Source organism: Temnothorax longispinosus, chromosome 9, assembly GCF_030848805.1.
Source record: "Temnothorax longispinosus isolate EJ_2023e chromosome 9, Tlon_JGU_v1, whole genome shotgun sequence".
Taxonomy (NCBI): domain Eukaryota; kingdom Metazoa; phylum Arthropoda; class Insecta; order Hymenoptera; family Formicidae; genus Temnothorax; species Temnothorax longispinosus.
In genome coordinates, this window is record NC_092366.1 from 19,600,435 (window position 1) to 19,627,204 (window position 26,770).

Here is a 26,770-nt window from a genome sequence, read left to right on the forward strand (position 1 = left end):
GATTACTTTTTGTCTTTTTCTAATTCTAAGAATTAGAGATTAAAGTTACTCCATATCGATATAGAAATGGACAATCTTGAATATAAAATCAAGCTAGAAATATACCGGTCCAAGTCCATGGTACTCTAATTTGTATTTGAATCTCGCGCGCACCGAGGACAGTGCTGCGCGATCGATGGACGCGCATGCGCGGTGAGTATCCTCCGGACTACTCCGGAGTCCCCGGGTGGGGGCGGTCGTGACGTCGGGCACCGGGCAGTCGCGGGCGCGAGCTTCAGCGGGGTGGGTGTGTGAGTCTTGTGAGCGAGTTTCGTTCAGGCGAACGCGGTGAGTGGTGTGCGGTCGTGCGGCGGAGCATACGTCGCGGGGCAGAGAAGCCGCGCATCACCAGAATCGCAAAAGTCTCGGGTATTCGCGATGGATGGCCGCCCGGCGATACCTGTTGCGCGTACAGACACGGACCGGCTCGTCTCGCTCGCTCGCCAGCGTTCCTCCTAAAGTGATTCACGGCCGCGGCCGCCGCATCGGGCCGCGACTCGAGCGAGGGATGCACCGCCGCGTTCGCGCGCCCGCGCCCGTTGTTGACGTTTGTTGCCCGTAGACGCGCGGGTGCTGCGCCGTCGCGCGCGTGACAGTGTGTGTGTGTGTGTGCGCGTGTGTGCGCGCGCGCGCGCGCCTGTGTGTGTGTACGTACACGTATGTGTGTATCATCGCGACACGTCCCTCGTCGCGCCGTGCTGCGTCGGGCGGTCTAGCCGTCTAGCAGCGGCGCGAGTCGACGTTGCCGAAAATCTCCATCCGTGATTTATTCGCCGGAGGCGCGAACAAGCTCGCGCGGGCGTGCGCGCGCGCGCGCGCGCGAAGAAGAGGAAGACGACAACGCAACGACAACATGGGCATCATACAGAGTCGCAGCGGGGAGAGCGATGTTGGTGTACGTGAGGTTTTCGTCGGCGGTGTCAAGGCCGGCGTGCCTCATCACTCGTGTCAACCCAGCATGGGCATGGGCATGGGCATGGGCAGCCTGGGCGGACCTCACGCGCGCAGCGGCAGCGTGCGTAGCGCGCCGAGACAGCCGATGCCGGACGCCGTCGAGCTCGAGAGGCGCTTCACCAAAGTGCTGGTGAGTGCAAACTGCAACTCCGCTCCGCTCCGCTCCGTTCCGCTCCGCGATCATAGCAGACGATATCGAATCTGCCCACGTAGTCTCGGCAACCGTATGCACTTTTTCCGCGATATTCTGTATTCCCGTTGTTCTTATGCAGACCGTGGCATTTAAAAGCTTGGCAGGCTACTGTGCACGAATCGGCTACGCTCCGTTTTGAATGAATATTCTCACGCGCGCTTACTCTTCACTCAGCTGAGATTTTTCAGTTGAATAATCCTTGAAAAATATATTCTTACGCATAATTATGAAATGAGAATTATTTCGCATTTGCGTACGCGTGCGACGTGCGTGCGTCTTATCGTTTTATTATTTTTTCTTATTCTTTCTTTGCTCCAGCCAATTTCCCGACGTTACGCGAAAGTACTCGAAATGACAGTGCTTATTTATCCGAGCGAAAGCAAAATAATCATCTGCGGTACGCCTTCGTCGTCAAGTACACATCGATATATATACACAAGTAAATCTCGAGTAACACGATTACGCGGTTCCATTGTTATTGAAAACCTGAGTTGATCGAAACTTGGAATTTATATAGAGTTGTCACAATTGTTTGCCATACTACTCGCGAGACTTGTGCGCACGTTATCGTACTCTTGAGCCATTTAAATTATATATAATATTTATTACAACTTTTAAATTCCTTAAACTTTTCTTACTACAATATATAGTTGCCTAAAATTTATCAAGATTTCCATCATATTTCTTTATTCCGAGTGGTATTGTATTTATTCACGAATAAAAATAGCCTATTTATATAGAGAACATCTTGACAACGTCTTAATGTGCATTAATTAATCCGACGTGCATATCAACTCTTTACGACTTACGATGTCGTTATGTCTTTAATCAAAATGCTTTAAAAAATAAGAATATAGAATTAACACTATTATGTGAAATGTTAACTGCAAATAAATTCAATCGTTTTTAAAATCTAAATAATCCTTTTAAATTATAAATATATCATGCTTACACACAGACACCTTGATCCTAAAGTGTCAATTGTTCAAGTATATTTGGTTGAAAATTTAATATAAATATCTTGAAAGAATTAATACCGCAGGGAATGAGGATATCTAATACACCTTTCTCTTAAATTATTTTGAATATTCAATATAGATATGTGATTATGTGATTTTAATCACACACATTATATGTTTGTAAATAATATGCCTAAACAAAACGAAAACAGAAAAGAGCAGGACAAATTATTGCTTTGGAGTTTGGAATAATTTCATAAATTGATAATATAGACACACGTATAAATTTAATTTATACAAGAAATAGCAGCAAGGGATGTTTTATTTTTTATTCCACGATTAACGGTATTACGCGATTATTATGTAATATATGGAATCAAATTATTTGATACGTAACATCTATGAATCAGCCTACTCATGTCTATACGACCACACAGAAAATGAATACGTGATAAACTGAATTTCCGTCTCGAATTTTCATTTCTTTCGTGAAGCGAAATGTCGAGAGGTTGAAAGGAAGAATCCGTGTGTGCTGAGAAAAAAGATAGAGAGAAAGGAGGAAGAGAGAGGGATGAATGACGAGGTGGAGGAAGACACGGCACGCCTACGAGAGCAGCGGCTCTCACCAAATGCACGTCGATTGTAGCTAGCCAACGCGCAACGTTGCGGCAACGACAAACAACAAGTACCCTTACTTCGTTCATAATATTCAGTTTGCATTAATTCGCCTTCATTCGATTTTCTTCACTCTTTCATATATACATATATATATTGCTGCTTCTTCTTTTTTCGGTTGATATTCATCAAGTTAACCACCGGCTCAAAATAAATTCTAATTCTATATTGCAAAATTAATTAGGTGTTCGAAGCGCTTGGTAGAAAATTAGATACATAATGGAGAGAGGCTGATTTAACGTTAAGTTGGTCTCCTCTAGAAAAAACAAATATTCAATACATTTATTGAAAAGAAAAGAAAACGCCAGAATTAGGTGCTAATTATTGGATGCTCTAACAAATCATTATGTATAGGATATACTGGAAATGTAATCAAGTATTTTTTAAATATATCATCCAGTTTTCCAGTCTGATTTATATGAATTATCAATTCGGGCGCACGATCGTATACTGTCGTTAGGGGCGATAGTCCCAATGCGCTGCGCTAACAAAGCGCACCGCTCACCACGTTCGAATGCCGAAGCGTACGCGCCATGTCAGGCTGTCAACTATCGCGAGCTATATTTACAATTACCGGTCCGCCGCTGATAACGACGGAATGAACTAAGCGATGGCCGCTGCTCTCCACGTCCACTGCCGCCGTCGTAACGAAGGGAATGTAACGCATCCGAGGCATCATCGCACGTGGCATCGCGTGGCGAAAGTTCAAAGGATCGTTCAAGAAATCGTCGGAGGCGTGCGAACGTTTAATAATCCCCCGAGCGAGAGATTATCTTCGTGGGCATCATCATCATCATTATTATCATCATCATTCTCATCATCATCATCATCATCGTCTTCATCGTCTTGTCTCAGCAGCTGAAAATATCGTAGGACTTGGTTTCATTATAAATGCTTGTTGATGAGTCACCACCAGTAAGTCGTACACATCGTAGAAACCACCGCCTTGGATCACGGGACTCGGGGCACCAGGGCCGCGCCGAAGTTTTTCTCGACCTCGATGCTATATCCTCGCTCGCCTCTCTTCCCGCCTCTATCGGTCCTACGGACGGAAACCTAATAAAGCTTGAGAGACGAGTCATTGCTTTATTACTCACGCGATTAGACGTCGTACAAAACTAACGAGTACATGGAGTTTATATATAGATACTTATATAGATACTTTTATACACGGTTTTACATAGATACTGTAGTATAAACGGTAAGCAGATGTTACAATAAAAAAATAAAATTAATTATGTAAATATTAGTTAAATATAATACTGACTGAACATCATGCAATATAAACATAGAACTATATAATATGATAACGGTGTTTGCATGGTGAATCGTAAGATACGTGACTTTATCGAAATCCAACGATTTTTTTCCATGCACACTGTTTTCTGCAAAGCATAAAATTGGTTCGTGTAAAAAATAACCGAGACGAGAGCAATAACCGGTCAACTCATTTCCGAGATGGTCAACCACAAGTGCAGGAAACGTATTATCCGCAAACAGTTATCTCAATTTACCAATTCTCATACAACAAAGAGAAACACATGAGCCTAGGTTTTACGCGGTACTTTTGTAAGTTCCACGACTAGTAAGGCTGATGCAGTATTCGGTTGCAAATAGAAAAAGCTGCAAGTTATTTATACGACTCCCGATAAGTGAAAGAGAATTTGGAGATTTTGGCAAAAGAAAAATATAAATGCGAAACAAAATGGCAACAAATCTTAAATGGTAATTTAGGGTTAAGTGACATTTTTTTTTAAAAGAGCACCAACACTTTACTCCTAATTGATTCTGTGATAAAAACGGATACCTCCAGTTGTGCATTACTAATTAATTATTAAACTATATACGGTCTCTCATTAGGCGATGCGTTCCACGCCCTTAATGTTTATGCTAATACCTACATGAGTTGGCGATTATTAATGATTACTGCTTATATAGTCGCTTCGTTACCCTATTTTTTCAGATAATTACATTATCGGACACGTATTCTAATTACGCGCGTGACGACGAGTCATAAACGTTCTACCATTTCTACCGTTATTAATTTAAAATACAAATATTGACCTATATCCTAGATTGTTGCCCATGTAATGCTTTGGATATGGATAGAAAAACAAGTTTATTAAATTTAATTATTTGTTAATTATATATTATATATTTAATAATTCATTTAATGTCATTCAATCTAATAATTTTTTATGTACGTAAAATGTTTCTTGTTAATTATTCAACAATAACAAGTATACTTACACCTTAAATATAATATAATCCAGAGTTAGGCGCTCGGTTAGGCGTTATAAGAGAGATTCGAGATTTTGAGCAGAAACGAAAACGAATATTCGATGGAGAGATTTTGAGGCCCCGGGGCGTATCTGCTTCTACACCCAATCATATTCGTTTTTGTTTTATCTTCGTTCGTTGGACCAAAATATCTTTCACTCCCGGTTGAACCGGCCGGGGGACATTTTCTTTTTCATGCGTGTTGATGAAGATAAGTATAGTGACGAACACGAGAAAATCTAACTTGATATAATTTACAAGTAAAAGATATATATACCTACTAATTTTTAAATGGTATACCTTTTAAAAAATTACATTTGCTCGAGTTGTTGTTAAGCATACAAGTCTCTTTTTGAGATTTACTCATATTATTTAGACGTTACGAATAACATTCTTAAATAAACCCGTCATCTTCTTCGCAGACTCATTTATCATGTCGTTTATCGTATGGATGGATCTCCCTTGTGGAACACACGCGTTCTCACGAGGGAGTGGAGATCCATACGCACGCGCAACTGTATCGAATGTAAAAACCAAATCCAGACACTGATGAAATCAATGAAGTAATATCAAACGCTCGTTTACATATATAAGCGTTTCGCGATGCAAAAATACTGCCGGAATGCGCAGGAATTTTTGTAATTGGAGATCGGCAGTCTCTCTTGTGTTGCAACTTCTTTGCAGCGAGCAAGAGTTGAAAGATAGAATTAATACCCGATATTCCGTAGGATTAAAAATAAAAGTAGCCAAAGTTACGAAATTAAGTATATCCCGTGCGTAATAAACGCTGCGCAGAAAGACGATGATTTTTTACGTGACGGCGACGTACACATAACGCGACACTGAAGGATTAAATGGCTCGCTCGCGTGCGTGAATGACGATACCACGTGTCTACCTCTGTTTGCATTTCTCGCTGAGATGATGGTTGTCTCGCATTGCGACGTGCGACGCATTCGTGTCCTTCTGGTCATGCCTCCGACTACGTAAACAGGATATCCAAATGACACCTATGGCGCACACACTGCAATTTCGTTATACTGTGGGAATGTGCTGTGGAAGCGACGGAAAAAATTGTATTATACAATTCACGCACGCGGCGAGCAATATGAGACTCGGAGACGACCAGACGACGGCGAATTTATATTAGATTTCCGCAATGTCTATTTTTAATTCTTCGCAGTATTTATAATTAATTAGATTCATTTCTTGTTAAATCTAATTGAATTTGTAAATTGTTTATAGGCTAAAATTGGGCAGTTTTTTTCTCTAGTTTTATAGTAAACATTTTAAGAGAGAATTCTTATAGCTTAGAAATATTTATATAAATTGAGCACACATTTTCTCTCTCTCTTTTTTTTTATATAAATATATACACATTTATATACATTATAAACATGTTATTAATCTAGTTGCAGTGAGGTTTTATGTTTCGATTTGTATAATATAAAAGAATGTAACATCACATTCTTTTTTTCGACAAGTCCTTAAAAGTGCACGTTTCAAAAATTTTATTATTGCAACATCTTGGATTTCTGAGTCACACAATGCGGTATCGTCATAAAATGTTCTGTACGTGAATATTTTTTCAAAACTGACCTTCCTCCGCGTCGATAAGAGCCTTCATGCTACACACCGCGGCAAAGAATAAAAAAGTCGAAAAGGGGAGATAGAGTTTTCCGGAGAGGAACTTTCGACCTGGAAAGTAATGCATGTGTATGCCTATGTGCTGTACATATGAGGCCGTGCCCGCCGCGCCGCGCCATGAGGGATATCAGTGTGTTATCGATCGAAGGCGGAACTCGTTTGACCGGGTTACTAAGTTTTATCGAGTACGTACGTGGGAACAGTATGTACGGCATAATGTTTATTATATACCGTGGGATTTCATTTTCCATAAAAAAGACAAAATATCTGTCAATGGACTTGTGTATATCTGCTTTCTATTTGGATTAGACACGTTGACGAATCTCATCTTTGTCACTCTTAACTTTGAGATTGCATTCTTAAGCAATCAAGTTCTCAATATGAAAATATTGCAACGGTGAGATATTGTGTGCTCCGTTTTATTTATGTCCATTAATATATTTATGTATATATGTATGTATAAATATAAAATATTTCATGTCGATATATTTCAAAAATTACTACGGCAACAAGGCAACAATTAATTAATTCATTGAGATTTAATTGATTTACCATCTCTTTTTAGATTATAATCTTATTTTATGTAACCAGAAAAATTGAGTTTTAAATTAACCATAAATACCATAAGACTGCGAGAAAAAGCATTTTGCATTTTTTCTTTTTTATATTTTGAACTGTATCTACGTCGTTTTTTCATTAATGTTGTGAAATACGTGGCGCTTTATTTCTAATATACTATTTAAATAAAAAAAAGTTTCAAGGTTTTAATAAATCCTCAAGAGGAAATTCTGGTAAGATATAAATTTTTTTATTTCGTCTTTTATATAAGAAAAATTTCGTCGTGTGATCGGCGTGGAATTCTTCTTCATTCAAACTCCATAATTTTGAAATCTGGCTGACGTTTGCGGCATCACGTGCGCGTATCGCCACCACGTGCGATGACGGGAGATCTCAGGTAAAACTGACATCGTTAACCGGACATCGTTGACCGGCCAGAATTTCCTTCTCGTGAAAGAGGACAAAGAAAAGCCAGGGGAGTAAGCGTATATGCGCCGAGAAATGGCCCGTGGCCAAATGGCGTGCACGTGCGAATAGAGCTATTCCTGGGCAGTAAATAAAAGAGCCTACCAGTCGAGGGATACTGGCCGCTACTGATGGCGCTTAAACGTTGCTGCTTGACCGTGAAAATTCTTGGACAGTTTAGCTAATTTTAATGCCATGCCTATATTTAAAGGTACCACCTACGTTAGCAACACACGTTTTGACTAGTTGATTGATGGGAGTCTCACTTGATTCAATTTTATATGTGTGATGTTTTATTATATTGATAAAAATATGCCGGAGTAGGTATATAACGGAGCAGTTTATATATATTTGCTGGTATATAATATTACCATATTTCCATAATTATAAATATATGTTATACAGTAAAAGTCTACGTTCTTAATCCAATTTATAGTTTTGTAAAGATGATATTATTAATTATATAGTTATGTAGTCACATATAATTTAAACTACAGCATTTAGTTAAAATAACTTTGCATTTACATAAGAATTCTTTATCTTGACTACATTTTTTGAGATGTTGAGAATAGAGTTTTGTTTTACTTTTAATTCATTAGATTTCGCGAATAATATATAAATTAAATACAAAATATTATCCATTAAACACTACCGTGATGTTTTCTCGATATACGTGTCATCTATAATATATTATAATCGCGACACGGGTCAGACGTACCCATGTTAATCAGATGCTTATTTGCGAGATCAACGGTCGATTTCACGACAACCAAGTCATGTCATCTCGAGTGCACAATCTGTCTAGCAGAATGCATATAGAAGGAGAAATCGCTAATTCTCCCTTTCATCATGACACGCGGTGTTCTTCGGCGACTGAGGAGCGCGGAGCGTCGCAATAGCATGCGAGATTGATTGCATTTCTATAGCGCTGATATTAAATCGCGAGAGGTGATCGATAATCCTTAGCCATTGTATGCTAATAACTAAGGCAGGCAGGTTGAAAAGAAAACAGCGATTATTTTGTTAGAGCCGCGTCGTCCGACGTGAGTCGCGACTCGCGACATGTATGTCGACGACGAGCGTTGCAATATTTATATCTTATGTAGAGAAAAAGAATTTGAACGTGCGGAATCGCGGACGGGCTTTCCGGTCCGCACGTGTTGCACACTGTCTGCATATTGGGTTGGGGCGTCGGCGTCGTAAGGAACCCTAGTGGGATCGCAGATGTGCATCGTACGTACAGAAAGAGACGATCGTTGTTAAGCGAACCTCAATCGTGCGCTGTTCTTGGTCGCGAGTCGCGACTATATAAGAACACGTGCTCTTTGAACTTGATACGTGGAAAGACGTAGAAACGTATATCATTTTGCCTTTTTTATACCTTTCTCAGGAGATGATACTGCACGTTTTTCGATTAGATTAAAATTATTTATTTTTATTTTTACGTGCGTTAAACGATAGTCGCCTCTTTTTTCGTTTCCTCCGAGGTTTCCTCCAATGTCCCTTCATCGTCCATTAATCCGATGTATGTTTCTCTGTTTCTCCCGCGCGGCGGGTCATTACCCTTTCACTTTTTCTCTCTTTCTCTTTTTCTCCCTCTTCTTCCTCACACCCGTCATACATACATAAATGTATTCAAGCGTGACGTGGGTGAGGACGAGGGTGTCGCGCGGCTTGGTAAAGCACGATGACTGCCGCAACGGAGGATCCTGGGTGTGTTACACGACACACTGCGGCTATAGGGATGCTAATAATGTTTCAATAACATCGATAACTACATGGTTTTACTTTCACAACTGTCGAATATGTTATATTTTATAGAGGAATGTGAACTGTGTGTGTATACTCGTTGAGCGCGGTCAATGATATAGAGACCAGAGACAGTAGGATAATTCTGAGAAATCGTCAACATAGCTATACCTAATCAAATTTTTTTTTGCTAATTTTGAAAGGTCGTTTTCTAATCCTAACGATTAGATTGCCAAAACTACAATACCCTATGGAAGAAATACGTATCAGAGTTCTTTATTATATAGTATATCATCATTAACTATTTTTTCCCGTAATTTATATTTTGTATTAATGTTCTTGTTCTGTACATCAAAGTATTTAGATGTGATTAAAATCATAAAGTGTATATTTAGTGCAAGCCATCACTCTTTCTAAAGTTTGGACATGTTATTAATTGTTAAAACGCTAAAACATTTTCCATATATGAAAAAATGTTTTCGCTTGTATTAAAAAAAATTTACCTGCATTAAAAGATCAAAGTTTCGTCTATGCGTGTGACGTCTTCTCTTATTTACAAAAAAGGTATTCAAGCCTTCGCTAATTACATAATTAATGCATGGCTACCAATATTCCCGGTAACGAAACAGCTTCGTGTTGTCTGTTCGAGCACGCGTCGCACCCTTTTTTCCATCTTTCTCCATCGCTTTTATTCCAACCTGTTCCATCCGGTCAGCCGTGTGCACACGCTCGCTTATCCGCCCTCGCTGGTGTTATACGGCCCTATCTCCTAACATCCCTCCCTTCGGCTCTCCTTGAAGATCAACGATCTCGAATACGAGTCCTTTGGGACGCCCCTTCATGAGGCGATGTTTAGGCCAACCGCAAAGTGCTCTCAAAGGTCCAAATATATATATACTATATATCCACTAAACATTCAGCGACATGATCGATCAATAGTGCAGTTGATGACCAGATTTAAAGATCGATATTAACATTGATTTCAATTTAAATCAAAATGTACACTTGTTTACTATATATATTAATCGACATTGGGAGGATTGGTCCTATAGAGTTCGAAAAAGTCTGGAAAGATTCTATTCAAGATTAATAAAATAGAGGTGAAAAAATAAACATGAAAAATATGTATTGTGTAAAGTTGAAAGTGTTTCTCATATTTCGCCGTATTTAGGCCGCATTTATATACCAAAGGCAACGTGTAACAAAGGCCAAGTCACACTATGTTCTCCTAGACTTGAAATTATATATTTATTCTTATTCACCTCTCACTAATCTGTGAATTTTGCGTATTGGACATAAAAAATTTCACTTTAAATCTGTGGTAGAATAAATTTAAAATTTGTTTGATTCAGTTCCGTTAAACGCAAAGAGACATGGCTCATTTTATGCATATTTGTTTATTTCCGCTAAAGAAATCTACTTGACGTTTGGGTGGAATATGAAACACTAACTGCTGGGAAAGTGGAGCGTTGAAAGTGTGATGACGAGCGAGAGATAGAGTCGAATATTTTTTTCTCGCGATTATATATAACGCACAAACATTTGGAAATCACCAATATCTGAACGATTTAGACTTTGGCAACTATTTTTGCTAGTTTTCCTCGTTTTTCTCATTGTAAATTAGATAGTGGCACTTCTGATATTATGCTTAGTCATTTATTTGCCTGTTGGAGTGTCAATGATTAAATGTCTGTTACGTTTATTTATCAGATTACATCGTGCGAACTTACATCGAGAGGCCTTGCACACGCAGTATCTCCTTCTCTCATCTCTCTTTCTTTCTCTTTCTCTCTCTCTCTCTCTCTCTCTCTCTCTCTCTCTCTCTCTCTCTCTTTTGACGGGAAGAAATGGGCAGCAGAGAGGAAAGAAGGAGCTACGTACACATATATAAGGCATATGTGAGTGAGTGAGATGATGTCACCGCGGCCGGGTGCACATCGTGACGTTATCACTTAATTTTAGACCACCGTATCTCTCATTCAAATTTGCGAGGCACCGCTGTCTCGCAGCGTCGTCGAGGTTCGAATAAGCTCGCGACTCGCGAAAGCTTTAGAGCGCGATGTAATCAATGTTACTAAAAACTTGTAGCACTAAATATATTAAAGATAATACATATCTGTTACGTGATAATTTTATAATGAATAAAGTTTGTCCGACAAGTCCGCAGAATTTTTTTAGAGAACTAACATATCTTTTTTTAGACTTATACCACAAGTTGGAAGAAATTATAGTATGATGTCGCATAATTACATTATTCCATAAACTTGACATTAATTTCGGGATAATAACTGCATATACGAATAGCACGTTCAATCATGATGTACCTGCATAAATTATAATCTCGAGTACAATATCTCGGGTTCTATATATATACTTTGCTCGCGTGTGACCGTACGAGTGTCACGCACCGTTAACAACGATGGTTTTAATGACTTGTGCATGGCGTGTGTTCAAATGACACAAGTCGCGACGGCGATTCGCCGAAGCTCAAGTACTTGACAACGGTCAATTCTTTCGTGTTTTGAGGATGCTCACACTTTGCTATTGAGCATGCACAAGTACGTTTAATTTGTGCACCAATGGCATTTCTTGTGTCACTTGTTTGCTTCTCTGCTTTATGAATGCTCTTTGGGCTTCTTTTGCCGTTGGCGCGAATAAATAGCGTTTTATTTATATATAATTTGTTAAACTCAGATAAAGTCGCGGGAGAGGGAAACTAGCTAGACACAGACGTCAATCTTCGACTTTCTGGTAAAATTATCTTAGTTTATTAATCTTACCAAGAAGTGAAAAGGGTCTCATATGAGAGAACCATTGATTTGATTAAAGCCCCTTTGCTCCAACACCAAATGTGAAAGGATCCCAGACGCAACTTGGAGCACGTCAATAGCGCGAGTTCACGCTTTTATAGTATCAAAAAGGTTTGTCACACTTGGATTTGTTAATAAATATCCGTAAAATATCGATGCAAAGAGGCGCGCGAATTTTTTTCTTTTCATGTGCACGGCATGAAATAAAATTCCATAAATCTTATAATGAAAACATGAATTGAAAAAGCAAACAAAAAAAAAAAAAAAAGAACAGCGAGACGCTCATGATGAAAGCGCGAGTTGACCAAAAATTTACCCTTTCACCGCGCGCGCGGGCAGATAAATGTCCCGGGTTGAAAGTTCTCTCTTGTTAGCCCGAAGGTCAGTGTCCGTGTGTAACGAGCAGTAGTCTGCTAGTAATCCCCGTGAACCATACCAATAAAGATAGGTTCGTTCTTGACGCCGTTAAGACGTCTTTTTATTGCCACCGATATGACCGTTCAAGCATCGAACGAGGTAATCCAATATTTGTCATCAGAGAACAAACGAGATATCTACGAAAGTAAAAAAAATATCCACATGCAGAAACTAAATCAAGTAAACAAAGAAAAGAGAGTAAGCATAGCAATTTAAAAAGCAAATTTTTTTTCTTTAATATTTTATACATTTCAACTAATGCACGTGAATCGAATATATTTCCATCATGAACGAAAGCAAATGACTACTGAAACTCGAGTTTGCGTATCTATCGGGCGTCACCGGTCGCATCCTGCCTATTGTGAAAGTATATGTACCCCATTAGCGGTAATCCGATATTTCTGGTAGAACGCAATTACGCGCGGTAAAAAGCAGTTTCAACAAACCGAATTTAATTGAGTGCGCTTGTACGGGAACGGCGACGTGCTCTCTATGTTTAGATAACCGCGCTATCGATTCATCAAGATACTCTTATAGACGTCTCACGTCGCGTGCGGTTGATTCTTCACAGACGAATTTATTTTTTTTTTTTAAGCAACACTTTGCACAATCGGAGATTCATATTGCCGTTACACTGAAAGGGAAAGCGCACTGCAGCGAAGTGAAACCGCGACGATCCGACCGCTTCGTACCGTTCGAAGTGTGTTTTGACCTTAACACATCCATAGGGCATAGCAGAAATCGTCGCTTTCTCTCACAGTTACTAATTTTCCGACATGTTTTACCAGTCGTACGAAGAGTAGGAAGACAGAATATGTAATGAAACAATTTAATAAAAGGCACATACTTTTGTTAACAACACATATATAATGTACATTTTATACATCTAATTACAACATATATGTATAAGGAACAAGAAAAAACTGTTTACTTTTCTAAAATGTTTTAATTAGAAGGTATCTTTTTAATTTTTTATACACTTGATTGACAATGTCTGTATTGTCTGTGTAGCCCACGCCGCCGTACACGTTGAAAAGTTTGGAACGTCAGAAAAACGTCAGTTATCATTTGAACAGCGATAATGAAAATGAACGCCCGTTTATCGCTTATATATTTATCGCTCGTTTCTCAGAGGAAAACTCGTTCTGTGCTCCCCCCCGTTACACGGTCGAAAAATGAAAGAGAGACGTACTCGCTCCAGTTGAGTAGAAACTATAGCTCCAGAACAAATATTATGCTAATGCGACAGAATTGTAGCATCGCAGTATAGTCATTGCCACGAAACGGAAACAGAAATCGTGTTACGTTGCTGGAAATTGTAACTTGGCCTGGTCACTGAAGGAGAACGCGCGTGTTGGCTTTCTCCAAGGAGCAAAAGATCAGGCAGAAGTGTTAATTTAATCTAACGTCGAGTATAAAGGTGATGTTCGCGTAATTACGTATTTGAAAATTCCGTAATGTTATTCCTTGTTCCAACAGAGCAAAAAACGTGATGTGCATATCTGCACGCACAAAATATCCTTCGTTACAGTTTCATGGCCACGTGTGCGTAGTACGCATGTGTGTGCATTTATGTGAGCAAACACACCAACACGTACTTAGTATACAGTTTATATAATGAAATATTAAAACGACGTAATATTGTTGATAATATTTGTTTGCAACCATCTAGAAATATAAATAAAAGTAACTCTGGAATGTAAAGAAAATGTTTAAAATTCAGATAAAATATGAACGTACTTAGCCGATCGTTAACAACGATATAACAGTAAAGTATTATATATTGTTTCTTGTGTGTGTGCAGGCCTCTATGGATCTACCACCGGATAAAGCGAAACTTTTGAAACAATATGACAACGAAAAAAAATGGGACATCATATGCGACCAAGTGAGTACATTATACATTATTCAGAATAATCTCAAGATAAAGATTGAGATGGAATCGATGTAGGAAAAATAATACAAAAGATACGTGACCTATTTATCGTATTTCTTTTTACATTATTACCATCGTTACTATTATTATTGATGAGATGGTAAAATTCTATTAATTTTATTCAACGTTTATACGGGATTTTTATCGCGGCACCGATAGGTAATATCGGCATTACAACCATTAGCTATATAATAAAATATAATGAAATAATTCAAAATGAAAAGATAGAAGTGCATTCTCAAGGGATAATCGCGAGTCACGGTTCATTCCGATGCTTGAGCCAGCCTGTAGAGCATATGCGTAACACAAGACGGATGTAACGCAAGCCATGCTATTATACGGTGCGGCCTGCAAAAAATACGCAGCATCCCTTTTCACGACGGCATTCATGTACTCGTAGCCATGTTCCCGTCTCCAAATGTTATTGGCGAGGCCGCTTCACAGACAGTACGTCATATGTAGAAGCTAATCTTTGCAAGGCTCAGTTTGTCGGCAACGACAAACGGGATATCTTTCAGAACTTTCAGAACTTGGAAAATCTAAAAAAGTCTTTTTCTTTCAAATCTGCTCCTCTTAATTCCAACTGCCACGGTAATCATCTAGTGACAGGGAGGGTGAATAAACACTGGCACTGGCATCTCGAATCGCTTTAATCGTAACAAAAATTATAATTAATAATAATTCAGTATTACGTCAGACTAAAGATAATTTGTGTCATTTTGCTGTGGTTTCAAAATTAACGCTTTAGCATTAAAGAGTTGTAAATGTCAACGTATTATTTTTTTGGGCGAGATTGTGGATATTACGTGAATTTGAAAGGTTCATATGAAATCGTTTGTCACAATATTTATATTTGCAGGAAAGAGTACAAGCTAAAGATCCACCGTCCCATTACCTGGCCAAGTTACGTACTTACCTGGATCCCACAGCATCGCGAAGCCATCGAGTACGTTGTTTTATTTTATTTTTTTACATCTTTTTGTCTCCAATATTATTTTCTCGAATATTAACGCATGGATTCAGGATTATTCATTGTATTTCGTTACTTTTTATTTACACATGTGTTGATATAATTAATTTTTCGAGCAAAATTAAATATATATTTTAAAAACACGCTCACTGCATAAACAACACCAATATTTGACACCAATCTATTTGACACTCACATATCACATATTATTTATTAAGGTGTTTATGCACGTCAACATATGTTATTGCGTTGCACATCGATCACGGATATTTATTATATTTAATATTAAATATGTAACAAAAATATTGGTTCAAAATGCTGCACGTTGATTTTAAACATTTGTGTATAAATATTTTATTTCTTCGTTTTTGAAATACGTGTACCGTACATTACACATCCAACCGCAAGAAGTTTGTTATCAAACGGATACTAATGATTACACAGTCGTATCGTTTCTTTATGTTCTTCCAGAAAAGGAAAATGGTCGGCGAATCAACGTCGACCCAAGTATTACGTGACTTGGAGATATCCTTACGCACAAATCATATTGAGTAAGTGAATCTGGCACGTATTTAATCGTTATAATAATAATTTATTGTTTATTTGCCATTTTGATTATTAATTTACGTCGTCTATGTTTGTTTGATTGTATACTGGCTGTGCCTGCTGTGTGCCAGTCTAATAGAGACGTGCCGTTTTAACTATTTTATAAAAAAAAAAATCTTTAATACTGGTACTTGACTGTCTTTAACAACGACAATATTGGTATTTTTTCTTTTAAATATTTTTAACAAGTATTTTCAAACGAGTGTAAATTCAAAGTCTTGGAATTTAGAATTTTCCAAGTGCTTGTACTTTTTTAATATAACAAAATAGGAAGAAGATTGAACGTACATCCACTTTTCATTTTGTGCAACGTACACGTCAAGTCCATTGTATTAATCATTGATCGCATAAATAATTTATACCAATAAGATTCAGTGTACAAGTTTATTTGTTCGTGATTCAAGACTTTTTTCGAAAAACCTGTATTCTGAGCTGAACAGTATTATACAGATGGGTGAGGGAGTTCTTGGATGAAGAAAATCAAGGCCTGGATGCCTTGATAGACTATCTCAGCTTCAGGCTATTGATGATGCGGCATGAGCAACGACTGTTGGAATCGCACACAAGTTCCGAGGAAAAATTACAAACCGGTAAGAAATTGATTAGAAAGCCAAAAAAGCAAAAAATCAGAGAATCTATTTTAGCCCGTTAGAGAATCATAATAACGTAGGTACGCATTCTAATCTGTTGGAATTGACAACGAGTGTAAGATTTCTACGTGCGATAAACTGTGGAGTAGGAGTAGATAATTTATATATCGCAGGTCAAATTCCATATACATAATTTATCTAGAAAAATTAATATTTTCTTGCTTTTCGTTATAGTCATAACGTACTGCGATAATATTATTGGTAAAAGTTACATATTACCCGTGGAAAATATCTGTCTTTTTGTAAAGATTATTAGAATGAATATTATATTTGTAAGATTAATAAATATTAATACTTTTGTGACAAACTATGGCTCATCGTAGATTAAAAACATGTTCGATAATAATATTAACACAGCGGGCACTGGCGATACCTCACCATTAAACAACGGATGCTTGAGGCCACCTCTCCACGATCTCAAAGACAGTCCTGGGGTCAAAAGGAGATCTCGACACGTGGCACGTTTAAATATGGGTGAAGCAAAGGATGATATTCATGTTTGCATACTATGCATGCGTGCCATCATGAATAATAAGGTGAATATCAGTTCCGATAAACTTGCGTGCTTCTCAAGTTTAAAATTCTTTGCAAAGCAGATATTTGTGTATCCTTAATTTTTTTTCTTTTAAATGATACATAAATATATTCTGATATAACGTACATTCACACATAATACAACATATGTATAAGCACATCCATATTATCGCCGGCATATAATAAAATAAATATTTATATCGATTTTTTACAGTACGGATTTAATATGGTTATTCAACACAGAGAAGCCATCAATTGCATTGCATTGAGCTTAATTCATAAAAGTTTGAGGTGAGTCACGTATTGTCTATTATCTATTATTGTCTCGTATTTCTTAGAAAGTCTATGACATTTATAAACGTGTGAAACAATATCCGTAATGTGTACGCCGTAACAACTTGTTAGTCATTCATTTTATATTCAAATGAATGACTAACAAGTTGTTGCTTCATCACATCCTGAATGGATTATCGTTGATCTTTTTATACGTCACATTATTTCAAATAAATGCTTCATATCCATGGTTTAGCCCATCATTGTAATAAATGCACTGTTCTCTCAGGACGAAAGCTCTAGTATTGGAGCTCCTCGCTGCAATCTGCCTAGTGAAGGGTGGCCACGAGATCATTTTGTCAGCGTTTGATAACTTCAAAGAGGTGTGTTCCGAGAGGAGAAGATTTACGACACTTATGGCATATTTCACTCAATATGACAGCTTCCATATAGAGTTTATGGTCGCTTGTATGCAGTTTGTCAATATTGTCGTACATTCGGTCGAAGACATGAACTTTAGAGTTCACTTGCAATATGAGTTCACGAAGCTTGGATTAGACGAATATCTCGAGAAGCTTAGACACACAGAGAGCGAAGATTTGCAGGTCAGTTAACGCAACGGCGTATGATGAAATTTTAATAAACAATGCACAGATCACGAAACGATCAAATCAAAATCAAGATGTATGTTGTTCGCTGCAGTTTACAAAACTCGCTTATTATATTATACATTCTATTTTAAAAAATTTTCACCAAAAAGATGCAGTAGTGGATCGTACGTGATGGCGTGGTTTTTATTTTAGATGATTTGAATATTAGAAATAATTTTTACGGATGTTCTCTACACGTCACATGCCACGACCATTACGTACTGCGTACGTATATGTGTCAAGTTAATATAGTGTACGCAAGAGCTAACTATAAAGCCATGAAAATAAAATAGACATGTACAAACACTTTTAAAGTAAATAGCACGCGATATGTGTATAATAACAGAATAGAAATAATACAACGAATGACATTTTTGATCGTGCGTCGGGCAGAATTTTACGCCTAATAATAATTTTTTCGAATTTTATCACGTTCATCTTCATGCTTTTGTGTGGCGTGTCATATGTTGACTCGTTTTTTTAGGTTCAAATCTCAGCTTACCTAGATAACGTATTTGATGTAGCTGCCTTAATGGAGGACAGTGAAACAAAGACTGCAGCATTGGAAAAAGTAGCGGAATTAGAAGACGAACTTGGTCATGTAAGCGATATAAACTTTCTTATGCTATTTTTTCTATTATTAACGTATAAAGCTACTAGAGAAAGTAGGAAAAGTAGGTTAAAATAAACACATTTATCCATAAGATTCACGTTACACAAATGACTTGATATCGAAAATGCACCAGATTATAAGCTTGCTGTATACTTTTCGTTCTTTATACATTACTGTTATATAATATTATGTTGCAATATACGTTGTTAAAAAATTATTCACATCGATATTTATCTGTTGACGCGTGTCCGTACGTGATTGTTTTTGACACACACACACACACACACACAGGCACATGATCGTATGGCAGAATTAGAAAGAGAATCATTAGCGAAATTGGCGGAACTGGAGACGGAATTAGGCGCGATCAAGGTGGAATATACCGAGGCTTTGGAAGCGCGTAGATTAGTGGAGGAAGAACTCGCGGCTTTGAAGAGGCAGAGACAGGATTCTGCACGAAGGCAGAGTGTCCTAGAGAACAAGATCATCGAACTGGAAACTCTCACGGGAACGCTTACAAAGGGCTCATCAGGTATATTACTCGCCAGATTAAGAGTATTTATATTCAAGTAATAGGCGGTATATGTAAAGTGAAATCTCGTGCAAACGCCTGTTTGATCTTTCAGCCGCTAGTCTACGAAATGGCACCGCGACGAGTCCTCTGAGTACGTCGGATAACGTTACATTACCCGAGACGTTCGCCTCAACTGCACCGTCGTCGCCAACATTACGTGAAACTCTCCCAGCGGCTCCCGCACCACCACCTCCACCCCCGCCACCGTGTCCGCCGCCGCCTCCTATGGCACCTCTTTCCCTGGGAGATCACAAGTTACCACCGCCTGTCCCGATACCTCCACCACCAGCTGGCATGATGCAAGCACCCAATGGAGCAATGACCATCAAACGAAAAGTATATATATTTCGTTGGTTCTGCGTTTCGACATTGTATCAAGATGTAAAAATATCGATTATAAATGAGCATGTAAGGTCGTCGAGGTGGAGTTGCGAAGATTATCGAATGCGTGAGAGAATATAATATGTTTTTCTACGACAAAATTAATTATTACGATAAAAGCAACAAAATAGCGATATACGTATTATGAGAAAACCGCGTATTACATTTTTACAGGCAGCAAGAAACGTATTGTATCGTTTTATTTGCTTTTTTCTTGGCTTGTTTTGATTTAATGCGAGCGTACGTTTTTTTATTCAGGTCCAAACAAAGTACAAACTTCCTACACTTAATTGGATCGCTCTGAAACCTAATCAAGTACGGGGTACTATTTTCAATGAGTTGGACGACGATCGTTTGCACAACCAAATCGACTTTTCCGACTTTGAAGAGCGATTTAAGATCGGCATGAGTGGACACGTGGCCAACGGTAACAATGAAATCGATGGACTTTCAAGCTTTCCGAGTAAACGATTCAAGAAACCTGAAAACGTATCGCTTTTGGAGCACACGAGATTACGAAATATTGGTAAATAAACTTCGATCTATATGACCGATGCTCTAGCGTGATATATATGTGAAAACAGATTCGTCACTTGATTCTCACTATTTTTCCAACTTTAGCTATATCGCGCCGAAAAATGGAAATGCCGGTCGAGAAAGTAATAATGGCGGTAAATGCTCTCGACTTGAAAGTCCTTTCGCTCGAAAATGTAGAATTATTGCAACGTATGGTACCTACGGATCAAGAAGTACGCTCTTGTTCTACATTTAATATAAATATTATTGTTACTAAAAGATTTTTACAGCATTAAAAGAAAATAATAAAAATTAATTTCAGATCAAGGCTTACCGCGAATATATTATAGAAAAGAAGAACGTCAATTTATTGACGGAAGAAGATAAATTTTTGATGCAACTTGGTAAAGTGGAAAGGATATCTACCAAGTTGTCCATTATGAACTACATAGGAAACTTTTTCGACAATTTACATCTCATTACGCCACAAATACACGCTGTGATATCTGCATCCAGTTCGGTTAAGAGTTCAAAGAAGTTAAGATCAGTATTAGAAATTATTCTTGCCTTCGGTAACTACCTAAACAGTAGCAAACGGGGCCCCGCGTACGGCTTCAAGTTACAAAGCTTAGATACATTATTAGATACGAAATCGACCGATAAAAGGATGTGCCTTTTGCATTATATCGTCGCCACAATACGAGTCAAGTTCCCTGAACTTATTAATTTTGAATCGGAGTTGATGTACATCGACAAAGCTGCGACAGGTATGTGCTTACCGTATTTACGTAGCTATATTACAATATTAATGCTAGGTGAATGGAATTATAATACATGACAAATAAAACTGACCCCTTTGTATTTATACCTGCAAAATTATATATTAATTTCAGTTTCACTGGAGAACATTACGACCGATGTTCACGAACTGGAGAAAGGTATGGATCTTGTGCGAAAAGAATTTGAGTTACGCGGCAAAGAAAAGCACAATACGGTATTGCGCGACTTTTTGAACAATTCCGAGGAGAAATTACGCCGTTTGAAACTTGACGCACGTACCGCCGGTGAAGCATTCCGTGAATGTGTCGAATTCTTTGGGGAAAGTCCGAGACAGGCTGATGCCAACACCTTTTTCTCCCTTCTTGTCAGATTCGCGAGAGCGTTTAAGGTGCGTTAATAGTTGTGTGTTTTATTAGATGTCAAAGTTTTTAACGTGTATCGTATCGCACGTTTGTTAAGAGAGAGTACATATGTATATTAAATAATAAAATGCACGACGTTATAGGCAGCGGATCAAGAAAACGAACAGCGTCGTAGATTAGAGGCTGCTGCAGCAGAAGCTTTAAATACGTCCGAAGAAGTTATAAAGCGTAACAAATTAAATCAGAAGAAACAACAGGTATGTCATGCATTTTTAATGTTTTACTTTTGTGTATCAACACGTATCAACTCAGATTTATGAACAAGGTCAAAGCACCTATATCTTTTTACTCAAATTATTTGTATATCTAGCATGTGCGCTATTCTAAAAATATTGAGTTTAAAAACATCTTTAATGTATATGCATCTTTTACGATCTATAAACGTATTATTGCACGTGCAAAAATTACCTATTATTCCGTTTAATATAAAAAGCATTTTATGTAAAAAACGTCAATCATTTATATTTTAGCATTTATATTTCTTCCATAATATCCTATTCTCCTGTACGTGTGTAGTTTTGTGATTTACTACATATTATTTCGTGCACGTTAAACTAAACGAGTCTGATGATTCTATTACCATAAACTTGCTCCACTACTGATTTTTTTTTATTCTTTGAATCAAGAAAAATTCAAAATAATATTTATATATCCCATCTGTTGGTTGGATACGTTCCCTTCCGTTAAATATAACCTATTTATTTTAATTAGACTTGATACCGCAATAGTGTGATGGTTGAAATTTTTATTGATCATATATATATATAATATGTTATATCATTTATATTTCTCTGAGCTTCTCTCCTACAACATCAATGCTGTAGATGCATTTAAAATTAACATTCATCGTATCACGCAACATTATAATCACTACTTATGTAAGAAAATGGAAAATAAATACACAAAGCATTAATTTCTTTGCATGTTGTGAAGTAGCATGACATTTTACAGGCATTATAAACGATTGAAACAAGGATTCTGAGAGTCTCACGCGTGCCTCTTATAGTTGATCCATTTCTTAAACACTATAGATTTATAAACATTTGTTTTCTTATTTGTTACATATTTATTTGGATTTAAAGTCACCGAAATTTTGCTGTAACTCGAACAAGAGTCTGTTACACCGCCACCTTAATGAACTGGAGCTCAGAACATAACAATGTAGAAACAATTCACAACATGTAAGTCTGTCCTCGCTCACTTTCTTGTATTAACGTATGATTTTTAATATCTGTACATACACCACATCACACATATTACATATAACATGTAAAAATTTGATAACCATCAAACTTGTTCCCTACACACAAGAGGTATGTAAAATAATTATAGTTTTTTATAAAAAAGAATTATTTTTACCTCAAAACTATCAAGTACCATATCAAATCTATTATAGTTTCGGAGAAATTTTACTCGAACACTGATTACGCATTCTACGCTACACATTGATTTCAATTGAATACTCTTTGTATATATATGTTGTCTTTACATCACATATGTATACTAGTAACGATACATCATAGTATGCATTCGCATGTTTTAGCTCGCATTGATGTTGGCTGAGAGAATTCTTCTATTATCGGTTTTCCTTTACTGCCATAAAGTTTCATGTACCGTTCAAGTTAATCGAGTATGAGTAACGCCACTTCTGCATAAATAGATGCGTTGATAAATTTTTCTTGATTTGAACTTGAATTAATTAATGGCAAAAATTTTGCATTTTCTTTTATTTATTAATAAACATATGTATATATTAATATAATAAACTTTGCATAGCAATATTTTTAAGGTATATCGTTATAAATAGACATTTTTTAAATATAATTATTTTGAATATTTTCTGTAATAATTAATATTCTATTATATATCGTCAGGATGCTGTTATAAACGAACTGAAGAATAAGACACGATTAGTGCAAGAGAAGAAGCTACTACAACAAGATGAAGTGTATAATGGTGCCCTAGAGGATATTCTTCTTGGTCTCAGGTCCGAACCATATCGCAGAGCGGATGCTGTAAGACGTAGCCAACGACGACGTATCGATAATCACAGACTCTCGCGCACTGCCGAAGAGCTTGAACTGTAATCTTTTTGCATTTCCGATTTATACGCATTTCTAAGGTTTTCTACATTCTAGAGAACGACGTTGCCTTGCAATATAAAAGTTTCATTGTAATTTAGCTTTAGACGAATGGGACGCAACAGAGAACACCAATAGTTTGAGAATACTTTTGAAAATATTAACAGCGTGCACAACTAGATAGTCACTTGAATATATTCTCCGAATTTTTGAAAACATTTTACTTATTTATATATATATATATATATATATATATATATGAGCTACTTTGCTATAAACATACAAATTCGGAACTGAACGACAATATATTCAGTACGTACAATTAGATGAGGCTTTTGTGCTCGAATTGTATTAGTGGTGCTGAAAGTCCAATAGTCATATAAATTTGTAATTTACACAGCTTTAGGATATAAATTTTTCGAATATAGTATTTATCACAAGGCGATAGATTTTGAAAAACGCGCGATATTTCGTACATTTGACGATCCTTCTATGCATAGTTTATATGAATCTCGCAATTAAAGACACAGAAGGTTCTCTCAAGTTAGCATAATATTATATTAATTAAGGCACTTTTTACTATTTTTCTCTAGATAATATTAGATTTCCTTTAAACCGTTCATGACATTTACATAAAATTTGCTTATTCTTTGATTACACTATTACTTGATTTCATTTTTTTGTTCGATATATATATATATGAAATACGTAAACGTAGAATTGTTTAAATTTAGTTGTTGTTGATTGTTATATGTATTAAAATATTTATAATTTTCATATGAACTTGAAGTCCCCGTTAATTAAATTAATTGTTTATATCCTATATTTTGTACGTGCTTAATATCAAATGGACAAAGTCATATAACTCGTAACGTAAGTTTGTGTGTAAAGTCAGTGTCTAGCAGTTGCAGATTTTAATAAATCAATGACATGGTATTTGTGACATTCCACCCGATATGTAATAAGCTGGGAAAACTTGCTACGGAATTGCAAAAGTTCCATCAGCTTACAAGCAAATGTACAAAATTTAAAATAAATGTTTATACTTTTTTTTTCGTATTACGAGTCATAAAAATGTATCTTCTCTCACAACCAATAATAAAATCAAGACGATATGTTACAAAGTGATAATTGACTATACATATTTGTCATAATTTTCTGCGATATATTGTAACGCATATTGTTATGACATAAATGAGAGAGAGAGAAGGGGAGAGAGAGAGAGAGAGAGAGAGAGAGAGAGAGAGAGAGAGAGAGAGAGAGAGATCTTGGTTGTCTCTTGAAAACATTTCGAAAATAATTTTGCAGCATATTACTTGATTACATTCCTCGAATACGCGTATACACAAGAACCTCAAGAATATATATTGTAATACGTAAATACTCAAGTAACTGCACAAGAGCGTTTCGTACTGTTTAACAATCGATATATATATATATATATATATATATCGAGCCGTAATGTAAGGAGACATGAAAAATATACAAATCAAAATTTGGCACACACATCGATTATTGCTGTCATTCTCCAAGATTTTTATTACCAAAATATACAACAAAAGACTGCACGTCTCTTCAAGCTTATTCCCGATTGAAAACATATCGCAAACTTTTGAAAGAATGGAGTTATATTTTTACTTTTGTACGTTTTTGATATTATATATTACTAGAAAAAAAATGTAAATATACTGTTGTAATATAGAAAATAGTTTTGAACGAATATAATGTAATTATTATTATTGCTTAGAACAATTGCCAATGTGATGTTTAGATAAAATATTTTCTGTATTGTATTATTTAGCACATATCGCTTATTAGCAATATGTGTCGAAGAAAAATTGCTATTTCAACCCTCTGGGATTGAAGCACTAAGCTATTTTATATATCTTTTGTGCAAAAAATGTGTATATACACACGCACAACGCACTCACATACGTTATATGCATTTCACTATATAAATTGTAAAAATTAGTAATCTCATTGTATAAAATCAGATATAAATAAATGTAATAATTAATACTTCAACAAAGAAAATTATGTACTCATTTATTACATAAAATAATACACGAATCACAAACGATAAAATGACTTACACGTACAATACATTTTCCACCGTTGTAGTTTTACACCCAACGCTATTTTTCTGTAAACGACGTTAACCAATACCACACACATGTTGGCCTATGGTCAGTAAATTATCATTTGTTTTTTATTATGTAACATTTATTGGTCATTAGTAAATTAGTATACCATTTATATCTTTTAAAGTTGTTTATTTATTGCTCGTATAAACTACATTATAATAATAATTCATGTAAAATATTTTTATATACAAATATACAATGTACAAAAGGCACGATATATCTACATTCTTTAGCTCACGTATACGATATACAATGCAAGACGATATGAAGTAAAATTACCAAGTGTAGAAAGTATATATACGTAATAAATGTTGAAAATATTCATTATCAACACGTGTTTCATAGAATACCGTTGGAAAAATTAAATGTATCATTCAATGCTTTCAAACTTCACAGATTATTGTTCGTCATGCATCTTTGCCGTTTATACATTACACTCGTTTGCTTTCTTAGAGGTTTCCTCTTAATATTTTATCGCCGTGCATTTCGATGATACGTATAGAACACTACAGCTCTAAAGAGACATCATTATAAAACATGAGAAAATATACACGCGCGACTGAAACACGTTTGTTACATTATATACATGTACATAACGCGTGAATATAATAAAGTAGATTTTGGTGTAAACTTTTAACAGAAATATCGTGTCGAATCATCTTTTAGTTTTCAAATTCAGGAATTTTGAACGATTAAATTTAAAAAAAAATAAAGATGGATAATAAATATTATTTATCTTACCTTTTACAAATTTTATTTTGGCAAAAATTTCATTTAAAATTTACTTAAAGTTTTTTAATATTAGATATTTGATGATATAAAAATTGAAAACGTGCACGAAATACAATAATATTCTTTGACTTTCTGTTAAAAGAAAAGACGTCATCGTTGCTTAA

The 26,770-nt window shown here is 36.4% G+C and overlaps 1 protein-coding gene across 6 annotated transcripts; it reads left to right on the top strand.

Moving 5' to 3' along the window:
* Positions 1 to 258: 258 nt before the first annotated feature.
* Frl (formin-like protein) lies at positions 259 to 25,764 on the top strand. Of its 6 annotated transcripts, none has more exons than XM_071789600.1 (18): positions 259 to 1,123; positions 14,549 to 14,632; positions 15,540 to 15,626; positions 16,095 to 16,201; positions 16,707 to 16,846; positions 17,264 to 17,442; positions 17,655 to 17,731; positions 18,003 to 18,318; positions 18,848 to 18,964; positions 19,268 to 19,508; positions 19,603 to 19,886; positions 20,190 to 20,457; positions 20,553 to 20,680; positions 20,770 to 21,214; positions 21,341 to 21,615; positions 21,733 to 21,846; positions 22,732 to 22,830; positions 23,524 to 23,665. In XM_071789600.1, exons 1-17 carry the CDS (start codon positions 893 to 895, stop codon positions 22,804 to 22,806), a joined length of 3,168 nt encoding a protein of 1,055 aa, XP_071645701.1. In that variant the 5' UTR covers positions 259 to 892; the 3' UTR covers positions 22,807 to 22,830; positions 23,524 to 23,665. The 6 variants fall into 6 exon arrangements, with proteins under 6 accessions (XP_071645701.1, XP_071645702.1, XP_071645698.1 ...); XM_071789601.1 differs by lacking the exon at positions 23,524 to 23,665 and adding an exon at positions 23,193 to 23,487; XM_071789597.1 differs by lacking the exon at positions 22,732 to 22,830 and having other exon boundaries at positions 23,524 to 25,764.
* The last annotated feature ends 1,006 nt before the right edge of the window (positions 25,765 to 26,770 follow it).